Source organism: Coloeus monedula, assembly GCF_965178545.1.
Source record: "Coloeus monedula genome assembly, chromosome: Z".
Lineage (NCBI taxonomy): Eukaryota > Metazoa > Chordata > Aves > Passeriformes > Corvidae > Coloeus > Coloeus monedula.
Genome location: NC_138822.1, coordinates 9,366,770 through 9,391,747, shown reverse-complemented (window position 1 = coordinate 9,391,747; position 24,978 = coordinate 9,366,770). Strand labels below are relative to the sequence as shown.

General features: G+C 38.1%; 1 protein-coding gene across 1 annotated transcript in view; it reads left to right on the top strand.

Annotated features, from left to right (window-relative positions):
- Nucleotides 1-21,887, top strand: part of SUSD1 (sushi domain containing 1) — a gene marked incomplete at its 5' end in the record, with an annotated part of 39,840 nt that extends 17,953 nt beyond the window's left edge. Inside the window, 7 exons of the mRNA XM_082301235.1 lie at nucleotides 541-635; nucleotides 1,744-1,930; nucleotides 11,377-11,470; nucleotides 12,557-12,812; nucleotides 16,314-16,353; nucleotides 18,332-18,425; nucleotides 21,206-21,887. Coding sequence (XP_082157361.1) covers nucleotides 541-635; nucleotides 1,744-1,930; nucleotides 11,377-11,470; nucleotides 12,557-12,812; nucleotides 16,314-16,353; nucleotides 18,332-18,425; nucleotides 21,206-21,344 — 905 coding nt within the window. The 3' untranslated portion in view covers nucleotides 21,345-21,887. The remainder of the gene's footprint in view (nucleotides 1-540; nucleotides 636-1,743; nucleotides 1,931-11,376; nucleotides 11,471-12,556; nucleotides 12,813-16,313; nucleotides 16,354-18,331; nucleotides 18,426-21,205) is intronic.
- Between the last annotated feature and the right edge of the window lie 3,091 nt (nucleotides 21,888-24,978).

Genomic DNA, 24,978 nt, shown 5'->3' with positions numbered 1-24,978 from the left:
GCAGTGATTAACAGGGTTCTGGAAGTTATCAGTAATTGTACAGAAGGCATGTTCTAACAGTGGATTTCTGTAGTATTTTAGTCAAGGAGACTTTAAGCTTGCCTTCTGACATACTAGTTCTGGTGAGACAGACCTTGAGAAATAATTGCTTTTGGAATTCACAAAAATGCTTTTGCTTACATGCTTTATCCTAAAGGGCTTCAACTATGAAAAATAATTGTTCTGTGATAATTTATTTACATCAGGAGGCCTGAACCCTTGGTCCTTCTGTCATTATAACCTTCTAGGCTTGGACAAGTAAATCGTGTGCTGGATTTCCTTTATAGCATGCTTGGGTTTTCCCAAAGTTTCTTTGGAAAATGATTATGCTTTACTTACCTTGTTTATTCATTCAAAAAGAAATTATAACCTACCTCTGTCTCAGAAGAGAATGAAATTAAAAACCATTTTTAAAATTTTATTCTCAGCTACTCATATTCAATTAGGTTGAAGGAGGTAGTTTTTATAATAAGTTGATCCCTTTTTTATTTGTCTTTACAGTAAAGGAAGCTTTCAATAATGTATTCATTTTTAATGATACCTGCTTGAAATGGAGGAGAAATGTCAGGGGAACTGATGTGGAAGACAGATACTCAGTAAGTGACAATCTATGTTTTGAATCTGGAAAGCAATTTTTATCAATCCCCTTTGTGAAAAAACCTAATTTTTCAAACACTCACTGCTAGCAGTGCTCTTCACTGTAATACTGTGTCTCATGAAAACCCAAAGAGTAATCTTGCATAGCAGCCAAAGAAAGACCACGCTCTGTTGTAGTCTCCTGTTTCTTGCTTATTTTTCCCCATACTTTACTCTTAATTTGCTCTTCTTGTCTATACTTTCAAGTTTTCCATGTTCAGGCCTCACACAACTCTATTCCAGTTCCACTGAGTCAGTTCCCTGTGCCCTGTGGTATGCCTAAGTCTTCCCTTATCCCAGCAAGGAATTTCTACATGAACTACCTCTGTCACAAGGACTCTTGACCACCTGCTGTTGTCTCAAGTCTCCCTGTCTCAAGTACCTCCCTTAAGGAGGCACTAAGAGATTATCTGAAGGCATGAGATCTATTTAAAGGCAAATTAGTGCACTATTAATACACAGCAAGCATTTTGGTTTCCTTTAACAGAGCAATCATTTGATCAGGAGTGGCCTTATATGAATAACTTCATGATCATTTCAGTCATCAACAATAAAACACAAAATTCTACTGAAACAAACAAACAAAAAAAAGAACCCAGGAGCCTGTAAATTTCCCTGGAAATATAGGTGTCTGTCGACAGATCCTGGAATGTAGTTGGCATTTTGACATGGGTCAAAAGAATTTGATTTTGTCTCAGTCCTCAGGGTGAAACTGGAGAGGTGCTCATGTGAGCTTACTTTCATTACTCACCAGGAGGGTATACTGCAACGAAAGGGAACTGTTACTGGAAACCTGTATGAAATAGAGACTGGGGGAAATTACAGTAGTAATAAAAAAGCGGATAGACTAGGAGGAGAAGTGAAAGAACCAGGAAAATGGCTGATCTGATGAAGACGGATCAAATTTTGGTAGCATTGGAATTTGAGTAACTATCAGTGTCAACAGTTTTGACACACCGTATGCAGTGCTCTCTTCTGCTGTTTCTTCTAATTAAGAGCATGAGGTGGCTGAATGCAAGTAATGTATTATAACATTTCAATTTTCTTGCTATGATTGTTTGGTTACAGTTTCATGTGCAAGGTCAGCGTTGGTATCAGAAGAACTTCTTCCATGAAATGACCTTTGAACTTTCGACACAGAAGGAAGCTCCTGAAGTTTGTTTAGATTTGCAACCAGGCACCAATTACTCTATTAATATTTCCATGGTAGCTTTGAATTTTTCACTGCTTGTTTCTATGACAACACAAATTACAGGTAGGTCCTGCCATTTATTTTCATATATTTACAAATGCACCTAGCGGGTGTAAGGGACTCAAGTGAATCTATATTGTTGATCTCAGTGTTATGTGGTGGGTTGTCAAAGTATTCTTTCCATGCTCAAAATTTTCCATTGTTTGTTTTCACAGATTTTGTTGGGTTCAGAGGCAGAAGGGGGAGAGAAATTTAACTGCAGAGTGTTCATGTGTCATTTTGGGACATCAAGGAAAAGATAGTTTGGTGGGTTAGAGACAAGACTGGTATCTAGGGGAGATGGGTTAAATTCCCTGCCCTGTTAGAGGCTAAGCAACTTCTTCAGTAAAAGTTCTCTCCTCAGTGGAGTTTATGGGTATTTAGTTTACACAACTGCACTGTGTATGGGTATTTGTGGCAACAGAAACATATACCACTAAAGCCTAAAGAATGCAAGGTATAGAGTATGGGAATCTGCAAGTACCTCAGACAGATACTTTTGCCTTTAATTGGCAGAGTAAAAAACATAAAAGACATTTGAGCAAATAAGCTTCTGAAGGAAAACCCTGGGCTTCATGATTTAGTGAGGGGTATGGCACTAAAATGCCGTGATGAGAAATATCTTACAGCTCTCGTTTTGTTCAGAACAGCTTTGCACCATCCCTGCACTGTCAGACTCTTTGTATTAGGTGAAGTGCAGTGCATGTTTGGTGATGGTGTCGCTCTTCCTTGTCAGGGGCACAAATTTACAATCGGTGAGAAATCTCTCTGAGTGTCTGTAACTCTGTTCAGCCACTAGATGGAAACAATTCCTTTCTGACAGCTTAGGAAGAGCTTGAGACTTGTGGTGGTTTTGAAATTGATAGTATTTTCAATTGCTGTATTTTCAATAGTAAATCTGATGGTTTTAAGTTTTATGAAAGGTAAAACATCTCTTGTTTCCTAAAGCTCCTGTTTAAGATTTACAACTACCTGTTTGTTTCTCTTCTTTAAATGGAATTGCAGTAATGATTTGGTAATTCCTTTTCATAAGTTTCCTAATTGTCACTCAAAAGTAGTGCCCATGAGTTCATGAGTACAGGTGTCTTTGTAAAAAAACTAGTAAGATATCTCAGAATTTTGTTGATAGAGGTAATTTTTGAATACATACTCAGAGTAAAGGAATAGCTCTTTACTCTGTCATCCCCTGGTATTTCCTCAATTCTGCAGGATTGTATCAGGTCACTTTACTCGGCAGAGATCTAGAGAACAGGTGCTGTGTGAAATGGTATTTGTATCTTGGCAGCTGGCATATTTTCCTCTCTGCTGAGTTAGTGCTTAAAAAATCTACATGCATAGCCCCAGGAAAGGTCATTGTGTAAAAGTTAGGTCATTTCCATTTTGAAAGAAGATTTTACTACACAAGCCCATTTATACCTAGCAGTTACTTTGTTCAATAAGCAATAAAAGATTGGTAATGCTGTCATATTAGGAGCCTTTATCTAAAACTTGACATGCAAACACTTCTTATTTTTTGCCTTTCATTGGAAAAACCATAAAATTATGTATTTTTGCAGTTTTTGCAGGAATTGGGTGGAAATTAAAAAGCCAATAATGATCTTGCCACAAAACTTGTCAAATAACGAGAATTTAATAAGATTAATTGTGTTATTTTCTCATCTCAGATGAAAAGGATACAGCTGAAATAATTGTTCTGGCAGTGCTGCTTCAATTTCTGTGCCTTGTGTCTTGAAATTGCATTACCTATGCAAGCAGCTTAGTTTATATAAAAACTATTTATAATTTAAGAATAGGTGTATAATTTTCATCTTTATTTGTCCAGTTATTTTGTAATCATGTATGTAGTTAAACCAGATGGGGTTTTTTCCATGCTGGATGGAATGATTTCAATTTATCTGCCAAATTAATTCTGAAAAGTGGCTTTATTTGCTCTAGTGGTTTTCTGGATAAATGGTATTGTATAAGTGCAAGATATGTCTTAAACACAGAAGCGCTAGGGAAACTGAGACTTTCAAAAGTGTTTTACTGATTAGGTTCTCACTCCTTGTTTAAGGTTTCACATGCCATCCTTTAAGAAGTACATGATCAGTTGGTCTGTTTCCACAGCTGGGGGCAAATCCAGGCGTTGTGTCTCCCTGAATTTTACAAACCTCCTACATTTGAGAGTTTGGAAAATCTTAACTGTGGAGTCTAGAATAGTGTGAAGAGACATGTCCCAGACAATTGGATGGTCACTGCCTTACAGACTTAATTTCCTGACAAGGATAATAATCTCTGTAAATTTTTAGACTGCTGCAGAATACAATAAGTATGTAAATGCTAGCAATAACTTTGGGTATTTTTTCAAAAAAACAAGATTCGTGAATGCATGTTATGAAAGTTGCCTCTATATCCTGAATATCTGTATCTAGGCCCATATCATCCTGAATTAGGATATGTTATATCCATAGTATTCCTAAAGAATAAAAGCCAAGAACTTAGGACCTAAAAGCCTACTTTCCTCCCTGGCAAGTAGCATCCTCTAAAAAAATAGTTCAATGCTGAGCACAAAGTTGGTTTTGCCTGTCATCTTGTGGATGGTAAATACAGCCTAGAAAATGCTCCATGGATGATTGCTACAGGCATCTTGCAAGTCTTTTATGTTGTCTTAACTTATTTTAGAGAAACTCTCACCACCTGTCTACTTGAAATAGGAAATTTAGTCAATTATCAAAAACTACTAGGCAGTGATTATATTGTAGCTGTAAAAACATGGTAGCAGATTGTCTTTTAAGCAAGAAGGAGTTTCGTGTCTGTTTCCAGAGAAGAAAAGGAGTATCTTGTGGGCATACTTGTGATTACAATACTTACACATGGCTCTGTGCATTTTCCTTTTGTAATGTCCTTTATTAAGGCATGCTCAGGGGAGGCATTGTTCTTAATTTCACTACCTGTTTTTACAGGTATTTATGAATTTAAGATGGTTGAAGTTCGTAACCATTTTTTTTCAAGTGTTTGAAAAACAGAATACTAAATAGGGAGCTAGGACTGTTTTACTTTCGTGGCCAATGTTCTAAATAAGAGTAATTTCTTCAGTTCAACCACATTAAAATTCTATTGATATTTGAATTTGTTTGTGAGCTTTGCTTTGAGTAGATTCTTTATGAAAACCGTGGTGTTTGGGGAGTTCATGAACGCCTATGTGTTTATAGAGTCTGATTAGCTTTTTTTGTTGTTTAGAGCAGACCACTGTGACTTAAGACATAATAAGACAGAAATTTTCTGGACACTAGAAATAGATCTTTTGTGCCTGAGGTACTGATTATATTTCCTTCTTGTAAAATAACTCATACTAGATTCAATTGTGATTTCTCATTGCTTTTCCTCCTCTTGATTTTCTGCTTAGAATCAAGCTGTATTTTGAGTTTGCTCAAGGTATACTATTCGCGCATGCTGCAATTTCTTACGTATTTGTACATGTACTTTTTACAAGCATGTGGGTTTGGGTAGGCTTGACCTTGAGTCTGTGTACCTCAGATAACTGTAGTACTTCCTATGTTTCTCAGCTGCTACTCTTTTTGGTTTAGCCCAAGACTTACTTGCAAGCCACGTACTCATGTGTGTTTCATCTCTATCTTCATATGAGCATGTGAGTCAGAAAGTAGACACACAAGCAGAGAGTCTAGAAAGTGAATTAAGAGAATGTATTCCATCACATATTAAGTATAACCTTCTAGAGCCCTGCTCCTTTGTCTTGGTGTGTGGAAAATGTACTATATTACAGATCAGGTTGTGATGTCTAATTTGTTCATCTGCCCATGGATGTACACACACACATAAAAAGTAGACTATTGTTCTTATCTGTTGTAGGATGGAAAAGACTTATTCTTTCATAAAGGGGGTTCTTTAAGGTCTGGAAAAGGAGGCAAAACCAAAATCTGCTTTCCAGTGAGGAAGTGAAAGACTGTTGGAGGTGTGGTGATCTGACAGCTCTTACTCTGACAGCACATCATGTACCTCCAGAGAAACTGTCCAGTAAACTGTGCAGCATCAGAGCACAAGAATTGCAAAGAAGGGAGTTTCTGATTTATGTAATGGGGAAAGAGGAGTGATGAAAACATGAGCATGATTCCTTTTCTTTTAATGTAGGGGGAAATGAGCTGCCAGTCATGTAAACAATTTCATACATATGCATGCACTTTGTATTTTTGTGCAGAGATTATTTAAATGCGTGATGCTTAAATTCATATGAACACCACTTCTCTATCATTTTTCTGAACTCCTCCATAGTAAGAATTTTTCATAACTATCTGTGAACTCATGAACATTCAGATAATTTCTCTTATTCTGTTTACAAAGTATTTGATACGGGTGACTTAGTCTATGCTTTATAGGCAGTGCTTTACAAGCAGAATAAAACTCTGATTTCCATACTCTTTGCTTAAGGTGGATTGCTCACAGAAGAGAAAGAAGCAAAAGAAAACATTTTGTCTTCTCTCAGGCCCTTTAGCTGAAAACACCAAGAGCACCGTGCTGAGTTTTCTCTGTCCAAACTTTCCTCCTGTTCCATGGCCAGCTACTCTGAAGTGCTTTCATCTTGGTCCATAAAAACATATGCCAGTCGCCTGTGCCATATGTCCCATTTAGGCAGCTCCAAGTTGTGCAAAGGACCCCTACACTCAGCCAAAATCCAGGTGGAAGACAGAGCTGCAGAGTGCTGAGCACAGGCAGGGGATGTAGGAAGTGGCTGGCATTGCAAGCCTGGGTGCTTGCCCTGAGAGTCCAGCACATTGCCGCCCTCCGCTTAGGCAGACAAGGTCCTGGTATCGCTTTGGAAGTGGAGTGGGAGCAGTGGTGGCTGTTTGCAGGGTCCCAGACCAGACCTCTTTCACTGAGGTTAGGGGGCTGCCATACCAGGTCCACTCTTGTGGAGGGACCAGGCATGCCACTACCCCAAACAGCCTGAGCCAACAGCACCAAGCTCCCATTCTGCTGCCAGACCCTGAACACCTCCCCATGGCTCTGCAGGCAGCAGAAGTGAGCATGCAACACAACTCAGTTTGTTCTTAGGGATCGCAAGGGAAAGGTGCCGCAGGAGGAACTGGAGCAGATGACAAACCATAGAAATGTTCTGGTAGGGATGAGGCAGGAGCCAGAAATCACCCTGGCTCACCTGCACACAAGGCAGCAGAGTCAGACGACCATAAGGCAAAGCTAGAAACGATCCCCACAAGAAGCAGCAAGATGTAGGCAAGTTTCTTTTTAAAGGTGGGGTTTCTGGCCCAGAGGTGCTCTGCAGCTGCAATCAGGGCCCCTTCAGGCCCTGCTCTGATGCAGGAAACACCTGATGGGCCACGAGCTGGCTCCCTGTCTGTTGTGTGGCTGTGGATTATACTCACTTGCAGGGTGAGGGCAGGGTGGCAGGTCACTTGTTGGCATGGAGAAGACTGAGAGGTCCCAGCCAAGGTCCCCTAAGCTACATCTCCCTGCTTTCATCTTTCCTTCCTTGCCTAGGACCATTTTACTTCAAAGACATCCTGGCCCTGGGCAGTGTTCCCTGTGAGAGAAAGGCCCATTTGTGCAGCAGAGCTCAGTCTCTGCCAGCCCAGGAGCCCACAGCAGGCCCGGCACAGGCTGCAGGCAGAGCTGTGCCTGGCTGGGGACACGGCACGGGGCCCTGGTTCCATCTGTGCTGTCTGCCTGCCTGAATTCATACCTTTCTGATGATGAACAGGATGGTGTGACATTCAGCCACAGATCAGGAGAACAAAGGCTGCAGTCAGCAAAGGGAATCACATGAGTGGGAGTTCCAGAAATTACCAGTCTTTAAAGAAGATTTAAATGATTTTTTTCCTGTAGATGTGGTCTTGGTTTATTTATTCTCCTTCCTTCCCTCTCTTTAGATAATATTCCTCTCCAACTGAAAAATCTCTTACTCTGTACTAGAACAATTATGTTTAAATATCTACAGTAAAGTTACTCTTCAAACAGTAATACAAATGTTAAGCAACCTTTTCTATTGTATTAAATTTCTACCTTATTTTAGTTTTACTTTAACAGGAGTGGTTTTGACTTCCTTGTTTTAAAAGTCAGTAAAAACCTTTTGGGCATAAAGCCCTCAAATAACCATGAAAGAAATGCAAGAAATTTTGCATGCAAGAAATTAAGATCATGCAAATGGTCTTATTTCACCAAAGAGTTGTTTTAGTTAAAACCCCTCCTTAAGAGGAGTCTTTGATTTGACTCCTGTGAACTGTTAAGTTTGGTGAAGAGTTGCTATGTGATTTTGGACTTTGTTGTTCAATTCCATCATTATTTTTAAAACTTTGCCATTGCCCTTACAACATAATACCAAGCAAGCTTTAGCTCCAGCGTTGAGGCATGTGATGATTCTCAGTGTTGCTGCATCAGAAGGCACTTCCTGGCATATACTTTCTTCCCTGCAGCTTTCCGTCAGGTTCAGAGAGAAAATCAGTAGATGGATTCTTATTGTAGCCACCTGTGCCAGCGCTGGAAATGAGAGAGAGCTTGGGGGGGGAGTTTGCCTATTCTTAAATGTGGATCACAGAGGTGGTCACAACTTTAAGTGGCTTAGAGAATTGTCCATATTCAAACTGGCCAGCTGATAGGTTCTATCAGGTCCCAGAGGAAACTGTAAGCACCCCTTAGCAAGGACATCCCTTCCGGGACTATGCCTGCTATCCCATGACAGACTATCTCTGGATATACTTTCTTTTCTTGCTATGCTCTTCTCTGTTTTCCTGGTGTTGCTACAGATACACTAGTCTGTTCTGCTGGTGAAGAGTTAAAAAAAATAATTCTTTAAGAAAGGCAAGGCGCTAACAGCACCTGAACAGACTGGAGGATCTTGATTTCTTCACGCAACTCACCTAGTGCAAGTCCTCACTTCTGTGTAGTATTCCCCTTTTCCCTCCAGCTGCTCTGTGTGGTGTTGTCAGTATTTTTAACATGTGGATTTTAAAATCTGGTAATAATTATGACTTCCCAGCAGACTTCTTTTTTTTAAATTTTATTTTTAAATGTTTAATTTCTGGCAAAGTTCTTCTTTTATTGAAAAAGTCAGAGTGTGCCAATACTGCATGTGGAATAACACCTTCAGAGTTCATTTTCTGATCACTGAAGAAAAAATTAAACTATTCCTTTCAATATTATCATTATTATTATTATTATTATTATTATTATTATTATTCCTTCACATTGCTACAAGCTGGTTGTTTATTAAAACAGGTAGATTGTCTTCTGTGTGCTTGATGTTTTTAATAACTATTATTTTTTACCAGAAACTAAACACAGCAAAAGCCTCCAACTTTTAACAGCACTATGTGTTTTTTCAGATTTTTCTCTCTTTTACCCAGTTACTAGGGCTGTCAGTTCTGGATGGCTACTTATTTTCATGACTTGTATTTTCCTGTCAAATTATAAATACAGAAAGATTAATTGTTTTGACCTTAGTCAGCATCTTTTTGGCATCTTAGTCCACATCTGTTTCCTCTTGTGATGTTTATCTGGAAAAACAATGCAAAACTGTTGCATGCAAAGCACATTCTGGCTGGCATGAGAGAAGAACTTCCCAAGTTTTTCTTGGAAATTGAAAAATTCTTAAGAGAAATTAATAATAGTGTCTTTTGGTGACATTGAATGTAAAAGCAAAGGAAGACAAGAAGTATACCACATAATTCCACCCTTCAGATATATTTTCCTGTTACTCTGTCTATTGACAATGTTGGTGCTGAGGAAAAACTGAAATTAACAGATAATTTCTGGCTCTTTAATTATATTTGCTTGAGTTTGCAATTTGCAAAGGGCATAAAGATTGGCTGTCAAATATTATTTGTTCATTTATTTTGTTCAGATAGAAATTCTACCTGTACCTTTTACAGTATCTGCAGTTGCAGATGAATTGAAAAGACCCAAAGCAAAGAGCATTTCCTGTTCTTGCAGGCAGCCATGCAGCACGTTTCACTAACTCAGAAAACTCTTGCAAAGGGTTTTCTGCCCTGCCTCTACTAGAGGGAAGGAAGACATTGTCGAACGATGGCTTTCATAGAATCATAGAATATGCTGGTCTAGGACCCATGTGGATCATCAAAGTCCAGCTCCTGGCCCTGCACAGGATGTCCACAAGAGTCACACCATGTGCCTGAGAGTATTGTCCAAATCCTTCTTGAGCTCTGTCAGACTGGTGCTGTGACCACTTCCCTGGGGAGCTGTTCCAGTGCCCAACCACCGTCTGGGTGAAGAACCTTTCTTCTAATATCCAACCTAAACCTCCCCTGACACAGCTTCAGGCCATTCCCTCAGGTCCTGTTGTTGGTCATCAGAGAGAAGAGATCAGTGCCTGCCCCTCTGCTTGCCCTGGGGAGGAAGCTGTAGACCACTATATAAATCTTACTCTCATTTCAGTTCTAAACATTCGTAGCTGATTTCTTCACTGATAGTTCACCCATAGCCTGGTTTTGAAGATAACCTTGTAAAGGGAACTACCAAAGCTATTTATTTGGGTAGGTAGGCTTTCAGCAAGTTCTCTTGAGGATAGTTTTCGTCAAGGTGTAGGGGTTTTTCTTGCTAGGGATGCTTGTATGGCCTGATAGTTTTATTTTGGGCATACTGCGCTTAAGTTCTATCCCTTCACAAGTTTCATCTCTGTTTAATGCAGAGATCATGTAAGCTTTCAGATTTCCTCTTCATAGGTTACAAACCTGAGATTTTGTCTGCCTCATACAAGAGGGTAGATGGTGTCCATGCTTCACACTGTGCCCCCTTGGTTGTGCACACTGAAGCTATTTTCATTTTTGCTTCCAGACTGGTAGTGGTAATTTCCATATCACTGTGCAGCTGTCATCACTGCCATTAAAATTAGAGGAAGAAGCATTTGTTCAGCATTGGCCTTGATGCAAATTCCCACTAGAACAGATTAAAGGTCTGTATACATATTGAAATCCAATTTAAGAGCCTGGATGTTGCTACCCGACTATGAGCATATCTATGAGCAGTATCTAAGGAAGTTGCCTTCTTGAAAGTGCTTTTGGTACTACTAAATTACCCTTTACTCATACCATTGTATTTCTTGCAATGGGCTCTGTGCACAGTTTCATATTTTTCTTCTCCCTGACCATTTCAATCAATCTAATAAATAATACTGCTTCTTCCAACAAAGCTTTCATGTCTCATTCCTCTGTAATCAATAACCATTTTTGGGCATCTCTTCTTTTCCCAGCTAGCAAACGTACTTCAGTACAGGGATTTCACTTGGGGCTGCCAGACCACCAAGCTCGTATTTGCTCTGTGGTTTCTTTGGACAATTTATGTTGCCGGCAGGCATTAGCTGTTTGGGGTTCAAGACTCAATTAAGGATGTTTTCACAGAAAAAGTAGCTAGCAACTGAAAAAGGAGCTGAAAAGTAGCTAGGAACTGATGTCTGAAATATTTCTAAAACCTTTCTGAACCACTGGTGTTTGTCTACCTTTTAGATCCCCCTTTCCCAGAAGTAGAATTTGTGGCAGTTAAAGGTTCTGCACCTTTGCTCAGACTCCGGAAAGCAGAAGATCAAAATGGACCGATCAGGTTTGTCTCTGTGCTCTTCACCCTTTCAATGAATGTTGTGCAGATTCATGTTACATACAGATTAGAACTGTTTTGGGTGGCTAGATTATTTTTTTTAGCAATGGAAAAAAATTAAGCTGTACCTCCCAGTTTCTCCCCCCTTAGCAGGGTAATATTTAGCTTCAGGTTTTCCCTGTTTTCTGGAACAAGATCCTAGTTTGGATAATTGTGAGTTTTCATCACTAGCTTTGAGGTTTGGTTTTGTTTTTCTTTTCCACAGTTAGGTTACAGTAGATCTTTATTGATGGATCCAAACACACCTCTACTCATGTGATTTTTCTTTTCCAACAAACTCAAGCAGTCAGTACATTTTCCCCCCCAGAGCCAGAGGAAATAGTGAATAATGTCCTCATTTATGCATATTCTGAAGTAGATTTTTCATACTTAGTGTATTACTACCTAAATGTATTTCTAGAGTAAAAGGATTTACCCCTTACTAAGTGCTGTTGGTGCCAGAAGGAAAAGGTAACTTAATATTACACTGAAGAAGAAAATATTTGAAAGTTAGTAACATCTCATGGAATCGCTGGTGTAAGAACCCTAGTAGTCTTCCTATGATTGAATACCATAGACTAAACATTGTTTTGGGAGGTATGAAGACAGATTTGATTTATTTTTTTAGAAATGGTACCTGTCCTCTCCTCCTTTCAATAGAAAAATCTTGTTTCTGTGAACTTACAAGTCATTTTTAGAGAAAATGGTATATTATTTCATAAATGAACTTCAGTGTGAGGAGGAGGAGAAGGAGGAGGAGAGAGTCTGAAGTATCTCAGTTTCATGTTCTTCTGAACATAAACATGTAACAATAACGTGCATGTGATAAGACGATTCAGCTCTAAGCTGTGCATGCAGAGCTTTTGGTTAAAAATTAAGTGGAACATACACACAGAGAAATATTTTAGTGTAAGAAGTGTTTGTATTGGGCATTGATAATAAAAAGCAGTTAATAGGCTACAAATAGAAAAAACCAATATGAGTTAATGAATATCTGATGCTTAGTTTTTTGAAGTGAGGGCTAATATTTGCTCTTTTTTTGTTTCCCTCTAGTCTTTATCAAGTGATTGTGCTTCCTCTGGATTTGCAAAGCACATTTATTTGTGACTCCTTTGCTGCTACAACTTTCTTTAGTAACACCACTGACATTAAAGGATATGTGGCAGCTGAATTTCAGGCGAAGGATGTTGCTGATAACATGTCAATTGCTCTTGGAGACAGACATTACTATGGGAAGTTTTATAATGCTCCTTTAAAGTTGGGAGAAGAGTATTGTGTTTTTTTGAGAATAATAAGTGAGTGGAATAAGGTAATGAATGTTTTCAAACCTTTTCTTTACACCTCTTGAATGAAATATTGCTGGGGGAAAAGAGGAAAATGTTAGCTGTGTGTTAGATTTTTTATGATACTCCAAGGATCTCCTAGTTGACAGAATTAGATTAAATCAGAAGCATTTCAAATATTTCTTGTAATTCCTTAATGGTAGTTATGTCATTGTAATGTTGAAGCAACTCTGGATGCTGAAATGCAAACAATGGAAATAATTAAAAATTAATGGCCATCACTGCCCTCAGTAATTGAGGGTGTCTCCATTGGGGCAGAATTTACTGAAAGAAATTTGTAATAGAATTTGAAAATTACTCCTTAGCAATGACAAATTCACCCATTTTAATTTTTAGTTAAATGTTTCATAACAAAATATTCCAGTACTCCAAATGACATGGAAAAATTTATTTTATCACATATTATTACCTTCCAAAAGGCAGTGAGTGTCAACTCCAGCTTCATCGAGAAAACCTCATGAAAGAAAATGTATATTATTAACATGACTTTTTTATCATTTTAAAGTAAATATGTATTTTTATTAGAAACAAGAAGTTTCCAAAACTTACATCTCATCTAGCTTTCCAGTTATCTATCTCAGGAGTAAGCAGTTTTGAAATTTTTTATAGTATGAGTCTCAGCAGTAGAAACTTTTTCTCATATGGGACAGGTGATAACTCTTTATGTGCAATACAGTTCCTGAATGTCAAATACAAAAACTGAGCTAAGCAACCTTTAATAAAGAAAGAAACAGTGCCTCACCTTGCCATCTGAAAAAAGTTAAGAATAGAGTTTTTAGGGCTTTGTGTATACAGCATAAAGCAATGAAGCATGCAAAAACTGATCCATGAGTCACTTGCAAATAGTTCTCCACAATTTTGGAACCCCACACACAAATCTCAGTAAGTTAAAACAGCTTCTGTTAAGAAATGCAACTGCCTCAGTCCAAAGTGATTGAAATAAAAGTGCATGTAGTAAGATGATTCTGGTATCTGCTAATCTGTGCAGTATGTATTTTGTATAGCATCTATTTAACAATAGTCTGAGAGGTTTTTATAGCACAGATGAAGTGGTTTCTGATCCTAATACAAGCCTGTTGTTTGTCATAAATTTTTAATTAATTGTGCAAGGAGTGAAGTAGGGAAACGACAATAGAAGGCATTTCATTTAATAAATAATGTTAAGTTAGCCTAAAATGTCCTGGAATTTGGACAATGAACTGTATTTTATAGAAAAATTTACTCTGTGGAGCAGGATTATTAATCAGTCAAGTGTATACAAGTTTGACCTCTTTAAGGTCTACTAAATACCTCTTTGAGCTCAGTTTATTTATCCTTGGGTTTTATGCATTGGTTTCCCTAGCTCTTTACCCTCAGTATTTTCTAATACTGGGGTGTTTTAATGGCTTTTACTTTTGCGGAGGTTTCTGCTGCACAGAACAAAGTAGATTCTCATACATCTTTGCCAGCAGTTTATTAAGCTGCTTCTAACTTACATTATTCTTTCTGTTTCTTATGGATTATTTCCTGATCTTTCATTGCTAACATTTGCAGACGTATTTTCTAGGCCACTGATTTAGTGGATTAATACTACAGTTGTTGGTAGAGGTCCCTCTTGCTTCCCACCATTTAAAATGCATCAGCTCCTTAGTGTACACTTTAATGTTTGGCTTTTGTTGGTTGATTAAATACACAAAGTTGCATGCAACAGTTATGAATCATTATTAGGGTTGCAGATACCAAACCACTTTGGTCCACAGCTCTGCTTCTTTGAAATGAAACTTGGACTACTGATTCAAAAGTATTGGTTTATCTTCAATTGTCAAATTCTCTTCAAATGCCCTTTTATTTTGTGCAATTGTTGGTGTTAGAAAGCTAAAAAGAAATCTGAATTATGAATTCAGGGTTGTTGGGTTTTGAGACTTTCTAAAGATTTGATTGCTTACATAACTGAATTTGGATTCATGAGCTCAGTCTTCTTTTTAAACAAATTGCTTGGCCCTCAATTATTAATACCTATGAAACCAGCATTTCTGAAGTGTCTTTTACTTGTTAACACATTTCCATTTGAATACATAAAAATTAGAAATAGATGTAATAGGCTCATAACTAATGTTCTCATTATTCAATTTTATATTCTGGCATCCTTAAGGGTTCCTTCTGTCTCCAGACCTCTTTCATACTGAAAATGGTACAATTTGTATAATCATGCTAAAAAATCATGACTTGGTTGTGATTTTTATTACCATTATTAATTAATAGCCTTGACATAATTATCATGTTCATTTTTCCATTGTTCAGATTTGAAGGTCTTGAAAAGGGTGTCTGCTGTGAGGATTTTACTTTCTGTTTATTTTTTTTCCCCCTGAGATTCTTGGAACCTCTGTAACTACCCTGATAGGCAGGAGATGTCTGATTTTCTGCACACTAGAGTGTGTCATGAAGGTAGCTATTTCAAAATGATGGCACTCACACCAGTGCCCTCAGAATCTGGCATTTGATTGAATTTCTAAACCCACCCCTTTTTCTTTATCTTTCCTCTGCTAAGAAGATTTTCTTTGTCAGTCTTTTGTCTTTTTAATTGACCATAAAATTCCTTATAAATCATGTGTTTAAGAATCACTGAGATTCCACAATTCATGCAGACACACAGGAGTTAGATTAAGCACACAAATGTGCCTCCATCCTTTTATGTAAATGCTTCAAAATGTAGCCTTCTTTTTGCAAATATACTGTTATTCAGAGCAACATAATACACACTTTGCGACAATATGAAAAATACATGCATCATGTATGTATTTTGTGAAAGTCTGTGAAAGCCATTTAGCAGGAAGCACTACAAAAATACACTTCATAGTAATTACACAATAGACAATAAAACCTAGAATAGAAAATTTTATGTATTTATCACTATGAAGAGCTGGAGGAAAGTGCTCTACAGATACCAAAGCTTACCTTAAAAAAATCAAGTTGCTTAACAAGTCTGCAAAAGCAAACCCCTGATAAATATTTTTTAACTGTAAGTATTCTATAGAACATATTAAAAGTTACAAAGCAAGTCATCATAACTGGAGAGAATGCTACATCTAGTATTTGTAAAATGTGCCATCAGATACTATATTTTAACATACATGTTCTGAATGGGGAAGAGTTAAAACAGCATATTCAGCCTTATCTTAGCATTTCATAAATTCTGAATCCATATCAAAGCAACTTTAAAGATCCTTCCATATTACTAACATGCCTAGGTTGTAGAAAGCAAGGAATAATAATAAGCTAAAAACTAGAGCTAGCTTTTCATCAAAGCTCTATATCTAATCTTGTTTTTATAATTGATAATCTTTTAAGACAAAATAGAGGCTGCTACCAAGGGAGTAACAAACTCTATTCCAAATGGTAGGTTTTGTTGATGGCTGATCTTTCAGAGGGTGTTAGTAATAATAAATTTTTCTCATGAGAAACAGTGATTTTTATGTTTTCATTTTTAGGTAAGAACACAGTCCTGTGCTGTTTGGGCACAAATTAAAAGTAAGTCAATTTTTCCTTCAATAAAAAAGTCTAAGTTGTCATGGCTTTGCTTGGCAGCATAAACTAATAACTGCTGTGGCTGTTTCATCTTTTGCCATTCTTCTTCTGTTGACTTCAAGGACTGAAAAGATTAGAGACAGAAAGTTTTCCTTGCTTTTCGGTATTCCATTCTAATGGATTCAGCAATCCATTGTAAAATGGATTCTCTTGTTTTCCCCTGGTTTTCAATGTTGCTATTTCTGTGCATCTCATCCAGACGTTTACAGCAATTTTTGTCCACAAAGGATTTGAAGCACGGAAGATGTGAAATTTCAGCAGCCTATTTTAAGATAGTTCTATATTGGCTTAAAGATTAAAAAATCAATCAAAGAATGACAAAAATAACTTAAAAACCCCAAAAAAGAACAGCAATAACACAAAACCCGCCCAAAATTTTCTAGCCTTTAGAGGCCACATTTTTTATTTTAGAATGTTCAGATGGTCCTTGGAGAATTACATCTTTTTATGATCTTTAAAAAAATAGAAGATACTGTGTAAATATGAAATAAATGGCTAATTTGTATACTTGCAAGTACAGTTTCTCAAATATATAGTGGCATAATTTTAAAACCCAGTAAATTTCTCAGTGTGGTTGTTTTGATTTTGTTTTTGGCTTTAAAATGTTTCCAGTTAATGAGTTTAGCTCGGAGGAGTTTGGAGTCCACTAGAGATCATGTTTCCCTCCTTTCCACCATAACTGAAGCTAGTCTTCACCCACCTCATGTCTCAGCAAAAAGCAAACATTTGCCTCTCCTGACAAAGAAAACAGCACCACTGGAGTCTCCTATGAGCCCCAAATTCTGCTTTTGAGTTGAAAGTCTCACGAATTTGAGTTAGGAAAGGCAGTAACACCGGAAAGTGAGACAGTACTTTGGAATTACATCAAATCACGTGCTGTACAGAGTGCTTGGGGTGCGTCTTCTCCATATCTGATTATCACTATAAATGATCTTCTGGTGACAACTCTTGTGTTTATTTCTAAGTTTTCTTTAGTTACTCTTTCTTTGATTACTCTTATGACCTAGTTCCTTTACGACCACACTTAGAATATAGTGTAGGCAGTTCTTTGTTGTGGAGACTCTGCTAAGATCAAAGATTCCTTAGGTTTCAGGGTTCCATTGCTAGGGCTGTGTAGGCAATAGAATAACTGGAAAGACAGAAATCTGTCCTTTTCTGAATTTTTCATCTATCAACATGTAGTGCATCATCAAAGGCTGTATGACAACTAGGTGGGTTTTGGTTTTGGGTTTAAAAGAATGAGCATAGGACAGGTCAGGCCTTTGGCTTTTTGTTGTAAATACATTTGCCTTTATATGGAGCGGACTTATAGCCAAAGTGTCCTTTGCCCTAATGTACTTCGGCAGCTGGAGAGGCTGAGAGTATTTTTGGCTTGCTGAATCCTTTGAGAAATATTTCTTTATTCAACTTGTGTGGAACGCAAATCTGTAAATTAAATCTAAACCAAATGGCCCTGTTTCAGATGCCATCTAGCTAGACATGGTGTGTCTAGCTATTATCATTGTCATAAAAAATGGTAGAAACCTGTATTAAAAGCACGCTTTCTTCTGCAACAAATAAGTAAAATGAAGTTTTAGAGGTTTTGATGAAATACACTGTACTGTAATTCTGTAATTTTTGTGGAGGGATGACATCTCCTCTAGACACGTGTAGTTTGCTGACAGAAATTGGCGTTACAGTGTTATAAGGACAGGTATATATTTTTACCAAAAATGAGCATAATAGTACTTTTTTACTAATCTTTCTTCCTCAATTGGATGGTAACTAATAGATAGTCAGCTCCGTTACTGTCATGAACTGAGCCATTAAGTCCAGCATCTGGGGCTTGTTACCATATTTCAGCTATGAGCAGACTTAGTTGTTCAGACTGAAGCTACACTATTTGTTTGGTTTGTTTGAATTGTTTGATACTTTCTTTCAGATTTATCACCCACTCTGCAATACATGACTGCTGTTGGATTGGGGTCAGTGGCTGCTGTCTGCCTTATACTGTTCCTGTCATTCTCCGTGGCACGGTACGTGGTGCTGCTGCCTCCAGTTTTGTAGTCTTCCTTCACAAGGCTTACATGTTTTTCTTTTCAGATGTTTTTTCTTGCCAGCATGCTTGGTTTAGACATCTTGGGTAATTAGAAACTGTAATCAAGGGTGATTTCACAGTCCACCAATGCTGTGCATTGCTTGAACTGATGTCCTCTGTATCTTTGCAACTACTAGCAAAACATCTGAAAAGTGTAGGGCTTATCTTAATAAAGGAAGGATTCGAGACAGTGAGTAGCACCAGGACTGTAGTACAGAAGTGTTATGATTAAATGGGAATTAAATAAATGAAGTTTATATGCTGTCAAAATGTTGATGAATGTTGCATATATACAGAGCTATGTTTTAGTCTTCCCAAGTTTATTCAGAAGGCCTGAAAATAACAGTTTTTCAGTAATGGTTGAGCTTTACCTAAAAGCCATGATAAAAACATGTTAAAAATTTTTAAGAAATTTATTTATTTATGCTTCATGATCCTTCAAGCAGGGTCAATAACTTCACAACCGTCTTCCTCTCAAAGGCAAAACAAATATGCAAATTATGTAATTGTGAATGCCTGTGTACATGTAAAACCTCTTCCCTAAAAATTGTGTCTTTGTTTTTATTTCAATGTACATATCTACAAGAATAGTCTTCTGATTTTTGTCCCTTGAAAGGTCAGGAGCCTCCAGCTTGGGGGCTATGAAATATATAGCATTGATTGGTTAAGCTGCCTGTTTGGCAGTCTGAAACAGAAGGAATTAGTCATATTTAGGGCTGAAGAAAGTAGGTTTATTTGGATTGTTTGTGGTTGTCTAAATTTCAAACCAGTTCTTGCAATCCAGATTCTGAATTAAAGGTTCCATGACGTCCTTTTTTTCTTTAATTAAATAAAGGGATCTCAGGCTTGCCTTGGCAGTAGCATGCAGTGGTTAACTTGAACTTGCAGTCTTGATTGTTTTGGGGATTTTAAAAACGTTGTCAGTGTCAGCTTTGATATATAACGAAGAAGGAGCTATCAATGTCTTGGTTTCTAAAGTAGCGTTCCCGACAGGGGGCATATTGCAGGAGAAAGGACTTCCATAGGCTGTCATGGTGTGAAAAGGCTTCTCAGTTATTTCAGTTTCTCTGGAAAAAAAATGGCAGAGGGATATTAATACTTTTCAAAACTATGTCAAATCAATTAGGTTCATAGTGGTAGGAGAGCGATTTGAAGTATGAAAGTACTGGAAGAATCATATATGAGTATGAGCCACTTGTGAGAGAGTGCAGAGAAGATAGACCCTGAATTTCCACTTCAGACTTCTTTCAAAAGGAGTGAGAGAAGATGAAATCCTTAGGGAGCTGAGTACATTGAGTATATTTGACAGTGGTGTATTGTGGGGAACAAGGATTTAGTAAGTCAACAAGTATCTTCTAGGCCCTTGATGCCATGTACAGAGAAATTCTTGAATCCGTTCTCCTAAGGAGTATCAGACAGAATCCTTCGCAGAAATTAAAACTGCCCCGGCCCAGTAGTAGGCAGAGAAGGGAAACCCCAGATGTCAGTTGTGATAAGACGCTTCACAGTGCTCGCAAAGAAGTATCTGTAATATTTATAAATAACAAATGTACTTTTAGTTATAATTAACCATAAGTTTAATACATTTCTGAGTAAGAATATGATTTGAAAAAAAGCAATGTGAAGTCAGTCTTCTGCCGTATCCAGTTGTAAAACTGTGGTCCTGTTTTAGACACTGTACTCCAAGACAGGTGTGGCCTAGCAGGAGAAAAATGGAGAGGAATTTTATGAGAGAGACCTGGGATCTATTTGATCTAACTGCAAATAGGGCAATCTAGTGGCAGGTTGCTTAGCCTGGCAGGGAAGATACTGCCAAGAAACATGATATACAAATATACAAAATGCCACTATAGGAAGACCAACTTCCTCCTGTTGGTAGTGCCAGTGGTACATGTACCATCCATGGGCAGCATAACCATGGGCTCCTGAGCTGTAGGGGAAGGAGGCATGGGAACAGATTGCTGTGAAGGCAGCTTCTGGGTGGTCTGCAAGAGGAGGTTAAACAAACTTGTTGGTAATGACATAGCTACGGCTGAGCTTGCCTTGGTGTCAGGTGAATGGTCTTAGATTATTTCTTGGGGTCCCTGTAAGCTTCTGTCACAAAGAGCCACTGTATTCAAGTGCTCACCAGCTTGCCACATGTCTGCTGTCTTAGGAATTATGTTTCCACAATGGGTAAGGGTGTGAATTCCTGCTAGCATGGTTGTTGACAGCAGTTCCAACTGTTCCTCAGTGAGTAAAAGTCTGGCACTGGATTCACAAAGTGAAGTCTGACTCCTGATGTCCTTAGATTTTATATTTTTATTTTAAAAAATGGATTAGCCCATAGTTGCTGTTATTAGAGTGGCTACTCACTCATACACCTTGCTCCATTCCTCTTAGTTCTTTGCTTTCTTTTGTATGTGATGCCCATTCATATGAGTAAGGATAGTGCCAGAATTCCAGATTTCTGAAGACCTGCCCAGGGCATCAGTGTTGCTGATTACAAGGTTAACACAAGTCAGGCGATCATCTGGTAGCCTCTGGAATGCTTCTGACTTGTCTCACACTGGCTGTAATAATAAGGATTTGTACCAGCACGATGCATCTTCAAAAAACTTTGGAAGCACTGTCATGTATGTAATCAGTATGAGTGATACAAGTTCTGTCAGGTCCATGCTTGAGTCTTGGATGATTTGTAAAATTTTTTTTTAAACTGGATTTTTTTTCTCTCTCCAGCTCTTATCTCCACAGCACAGTGCATCCCCCACCTGCTGCTGTAGCCTGTGAGGCTGTACATTTATCTACTACAGTAGATGTGGCACAAGCAGGGATTGCATCATCATTCCTAGAGACTGAAACTGTCTCTCTTCTCTGATGGCTTATTTCCGGAAGTCGGCACAGAGAAAATGTGCTCTTCTTTCAAAGCCAGCATCTGTCGGGTATGGGTGTATCTGCATGTCACATATGTACTACAGTGTGGGCAATTTAAATGTGTCTGTCACTGGAAGTGAAATATTTATTGTCTTGCCTTATTCCAGATGGTATGGTGTGTAAAGGAGAACCTTCCCTCAGAAATAGATTATCATGCATCCCATGTGTTGGTCACAGGCTTTCAGCTATTTCAGCTGCATGAGTGACTGATAATGAGTGCTTGTATTGTATCCTTGATTGCATGAATAATACCCAGTTGAGACTGTTTGAGGATTAACGCTACTTTAGATACCTTTGCATACATAAACTGGCTTATTGTGAGCAAAAGTACAGACCTACCCTTATATGAGATAAAGCTCCTATTGTATTTCCAATACAAAGGTAGAACATTTCTGTCAATCACTTACAAGTAATGATACATCAGTAACATGTACACTTGTTAGCCATGAAGTTGTCACATTTAAGTAGTGTCAGCAACTGATGTGTTCCAGAGATATTGCAATCATTGCTTATAGCAATTAGCAGTAATTGCAAATAATATACCAATCCATAAAACTCCAGTTTGCTGAAAAGCTGGTTGCTTTAATGGCATGTGAAACTAATTTAAGGAAGGACCTTCCTGTGTTAAGTGCAGTTTTGTTAATCTCTGTTCTATAATTACAGCTGAGTAAAGCCATTAAATCATTGTCTGGTTAATGGGCTGGTGTGTAACATCTGGCTAGAGTCACTTAATAAAGGACAATTAACCAATTTCCTGTGGCATACTCCCAGTTAATATTTTTTTTTCTTCGGTAAGAAAGAATCTAGTGGCTTTGATTATTTCCACTCCTCTTCAGAAGTTGCTTTGTTATATGCTAGCAAAAAAATTCTGTTAACTGGTGAAATAAAGCAAGAGGTTTGGTTTTTACTCAGTTTTGTGATTTTTTCCAAGTCATGTTTTGTGTTTTACCACTTTGAGTGTATGCCATGCATTTTTGGAATTGTTAAGTTTCTGAATTGCTAAGATTCTGATGCCTACTGCTCTTAAAATTTTAGATGTTCTCTCTCTATGACATGTGATTAGGGTCTTTTTGTGTTTAAAATGCAGCAGCAGATTTCATAGTTAGAAGCAAAGAGGAATTACAGCCAAAGAGAATTTTCAATTGCTGCATCCAGCTGAGAGTGCTTTTTCTAGGTCTGGGCAGATACCATTTCTGTTATCCAGCATTTCCACTGCTTATGAAATCTGTCCTTCAAGTTAATAGTTAATAGCTAAGTAAGAACACCTTTGTCTACACTAGGGATTAGAAGTTGATAGCATTTTCTGTTGCTAACTGAGAAAGAATAACTAAACTGTTCATACAGGGACACCATGCCTTCATTTTTCATTTTCTCCTGTGGAATTAATTCCCACACATTCCACACTTAATTCCTTTTCTCAATGGAACAGATTGCAAGGTTAGGTATCGCAGTATGAACTGCACCACTTCATTCTGATTCAGTCTCCTGCTGCTCTGGTCCTGTGAGAGAGTTCATGAGCAGCTGTTCTTGTGTAAGGGAGAGCTGGAGATGCTGGAAATTACTTAGAGAGACAGATGTGCCATCCTCTGTGAAAAACGGAACTTCTTCGTATGCTTTACTGAGACCATCAGTGTTCCAGTATGTTACACAGGATCAGGAACATAAAGGCCATCTTGTCAGTGGGTATAATTGGAAGACTGCAGATCTTCGTGTAACCTTCAGCAAGTTATTTCTTTTCTATGTGCCTCTTCTTAACCTAGGTTGCTTTTTCATAATGTAAAGTTTTCAGAGCAAGGTTTTTTCTTACAAAACATCCATAGTTCTGCTGGGAGTTAGATAATGTATTTAATGACTGTGTTGGACATCTCCACACAGTGTAGCTTCTTGATGCCTAGGAATGGACTCACAAGGGAGACGAGATGAGGCAGGACTCTCTGTCATCCTAAATTTTCCACAACTGCTACAGTTCTGCAAGTTTCCCTCATTCCGTCTGCCTCCCTCATCACTCTTGACAGACCTACCTCTGCCTGTAAACATATCCTCATCTGTGTTTATCTTATTGCTTGTTACTTCATGTGTACGTATCTTTCTTCCACTTATATCAGTTTCAGTTAAATGTAGAAAGAATAGAGGACTAATTTACCCTTGCCATCCTCATATAGATGTGCAAATGTTAACAGTTTGCTTGTTAGATGCTCTCTCTGTCAGATATATTGCTCTATTACTCCCAAGCTTTTCTGCTGAACTAATTGCAACAATGTCATAACCGCACTCTCATGTCTCCAGAAATTCTATAGGCATCTCTAGTGATCCTTCACTGCTGTACCTTCAGTTAACACTGAAATTCCACTTTTTCTTCCAATATTTTCTCTCTATTTCCTTGGATATGTGTTCCACACCCAGGCCAAGTAAGCTTAAGCCAACTGAATCTGCTCTGCTTTTACTGCTGATCTGTACACTTTCATGGTGCTATTTTGAAATGTGCTATATTGAGAAACTCTTTGGTTTAGATCCATACCAATGTCTGCACTATATGCAAAGTGTTTTAATCCTCTTTAGAGGAAATGGGAAATTCTTAGTGCTGGGTAAACAATTCTTTTAAGTTTAAGTGAAACTATTTGTTGTGTTTTGTTTTGTAATTGTGAAGTAACACAGGATACTGTAAAAACCCAGCATTTTTGCAAGGAATTGTGATGATATGTCAAATGAAAAAGTTTTTATTGTAAAATACACTTTCTACTACATGTCACCAATAGGTCCTTTAAACCTTTTGGTGAGATTTCTTTGTTTTGGGCATGGTAAAGACAGCCAGAACCCATCCAGGCCTGTTTGTTTCAGTATTTATATTATCAATAAATTGTACAAACAGGGCCAGATAAGTGAACCAGTGTCGTGGTTTAAAGCCCGCAAGTCTGTGGAAATGAAACACCTCGCAGCCTCTCCCTCCCTCTCTTCCCCTGCCCTGGTCCAGTGGAATGGGGGGGGGAAATCAAAGTAAAGCTTGGATGTTTACCTAAGAACAGTTTAGTAATTGAAAATAAAGTAAAATACAACAATAATGGTTGACAATAATAATGATAATAAATAGTGAAAAGAGAAAAAAACATGTGATGCACAATGCAGTTGCTCACTGCCCACTGACAGATGCCAGACCCTCCTCCTGAACCCAGATCAGCTGTGCTTCTGGGTGACTCCCCCCAGTTTATGTACTGGGCACGATGTTCTGTGGTGTGGAATATCCCTTTGGCCAGTTTGGGTCACCTGTCCAGTGGTGGTCCCTCCCAGTTTGTTGGTTTTTTTGCATACCTCCTCACTGGCAGAGCATGAGAAAAGGGAAAAAAAAGTCCTTGATTAAGGACAAACACTATTTAGCAAAACCCAAAACATCAGTGTATTGTCAACACCATTCCCATTATGAATACAAAACACAGTGCTGTAACAGCTACTGAGAGGGAATAAATTCTACACCAGCTGTAACCAAGACAGCCACTGTGCTCCTTGTGTTTGTGTATGTTCTCAGATTTAACTACTCTCAATCACCATTTCTGTTTCCAAGGTCTTGCACTATTTTGTGAGGC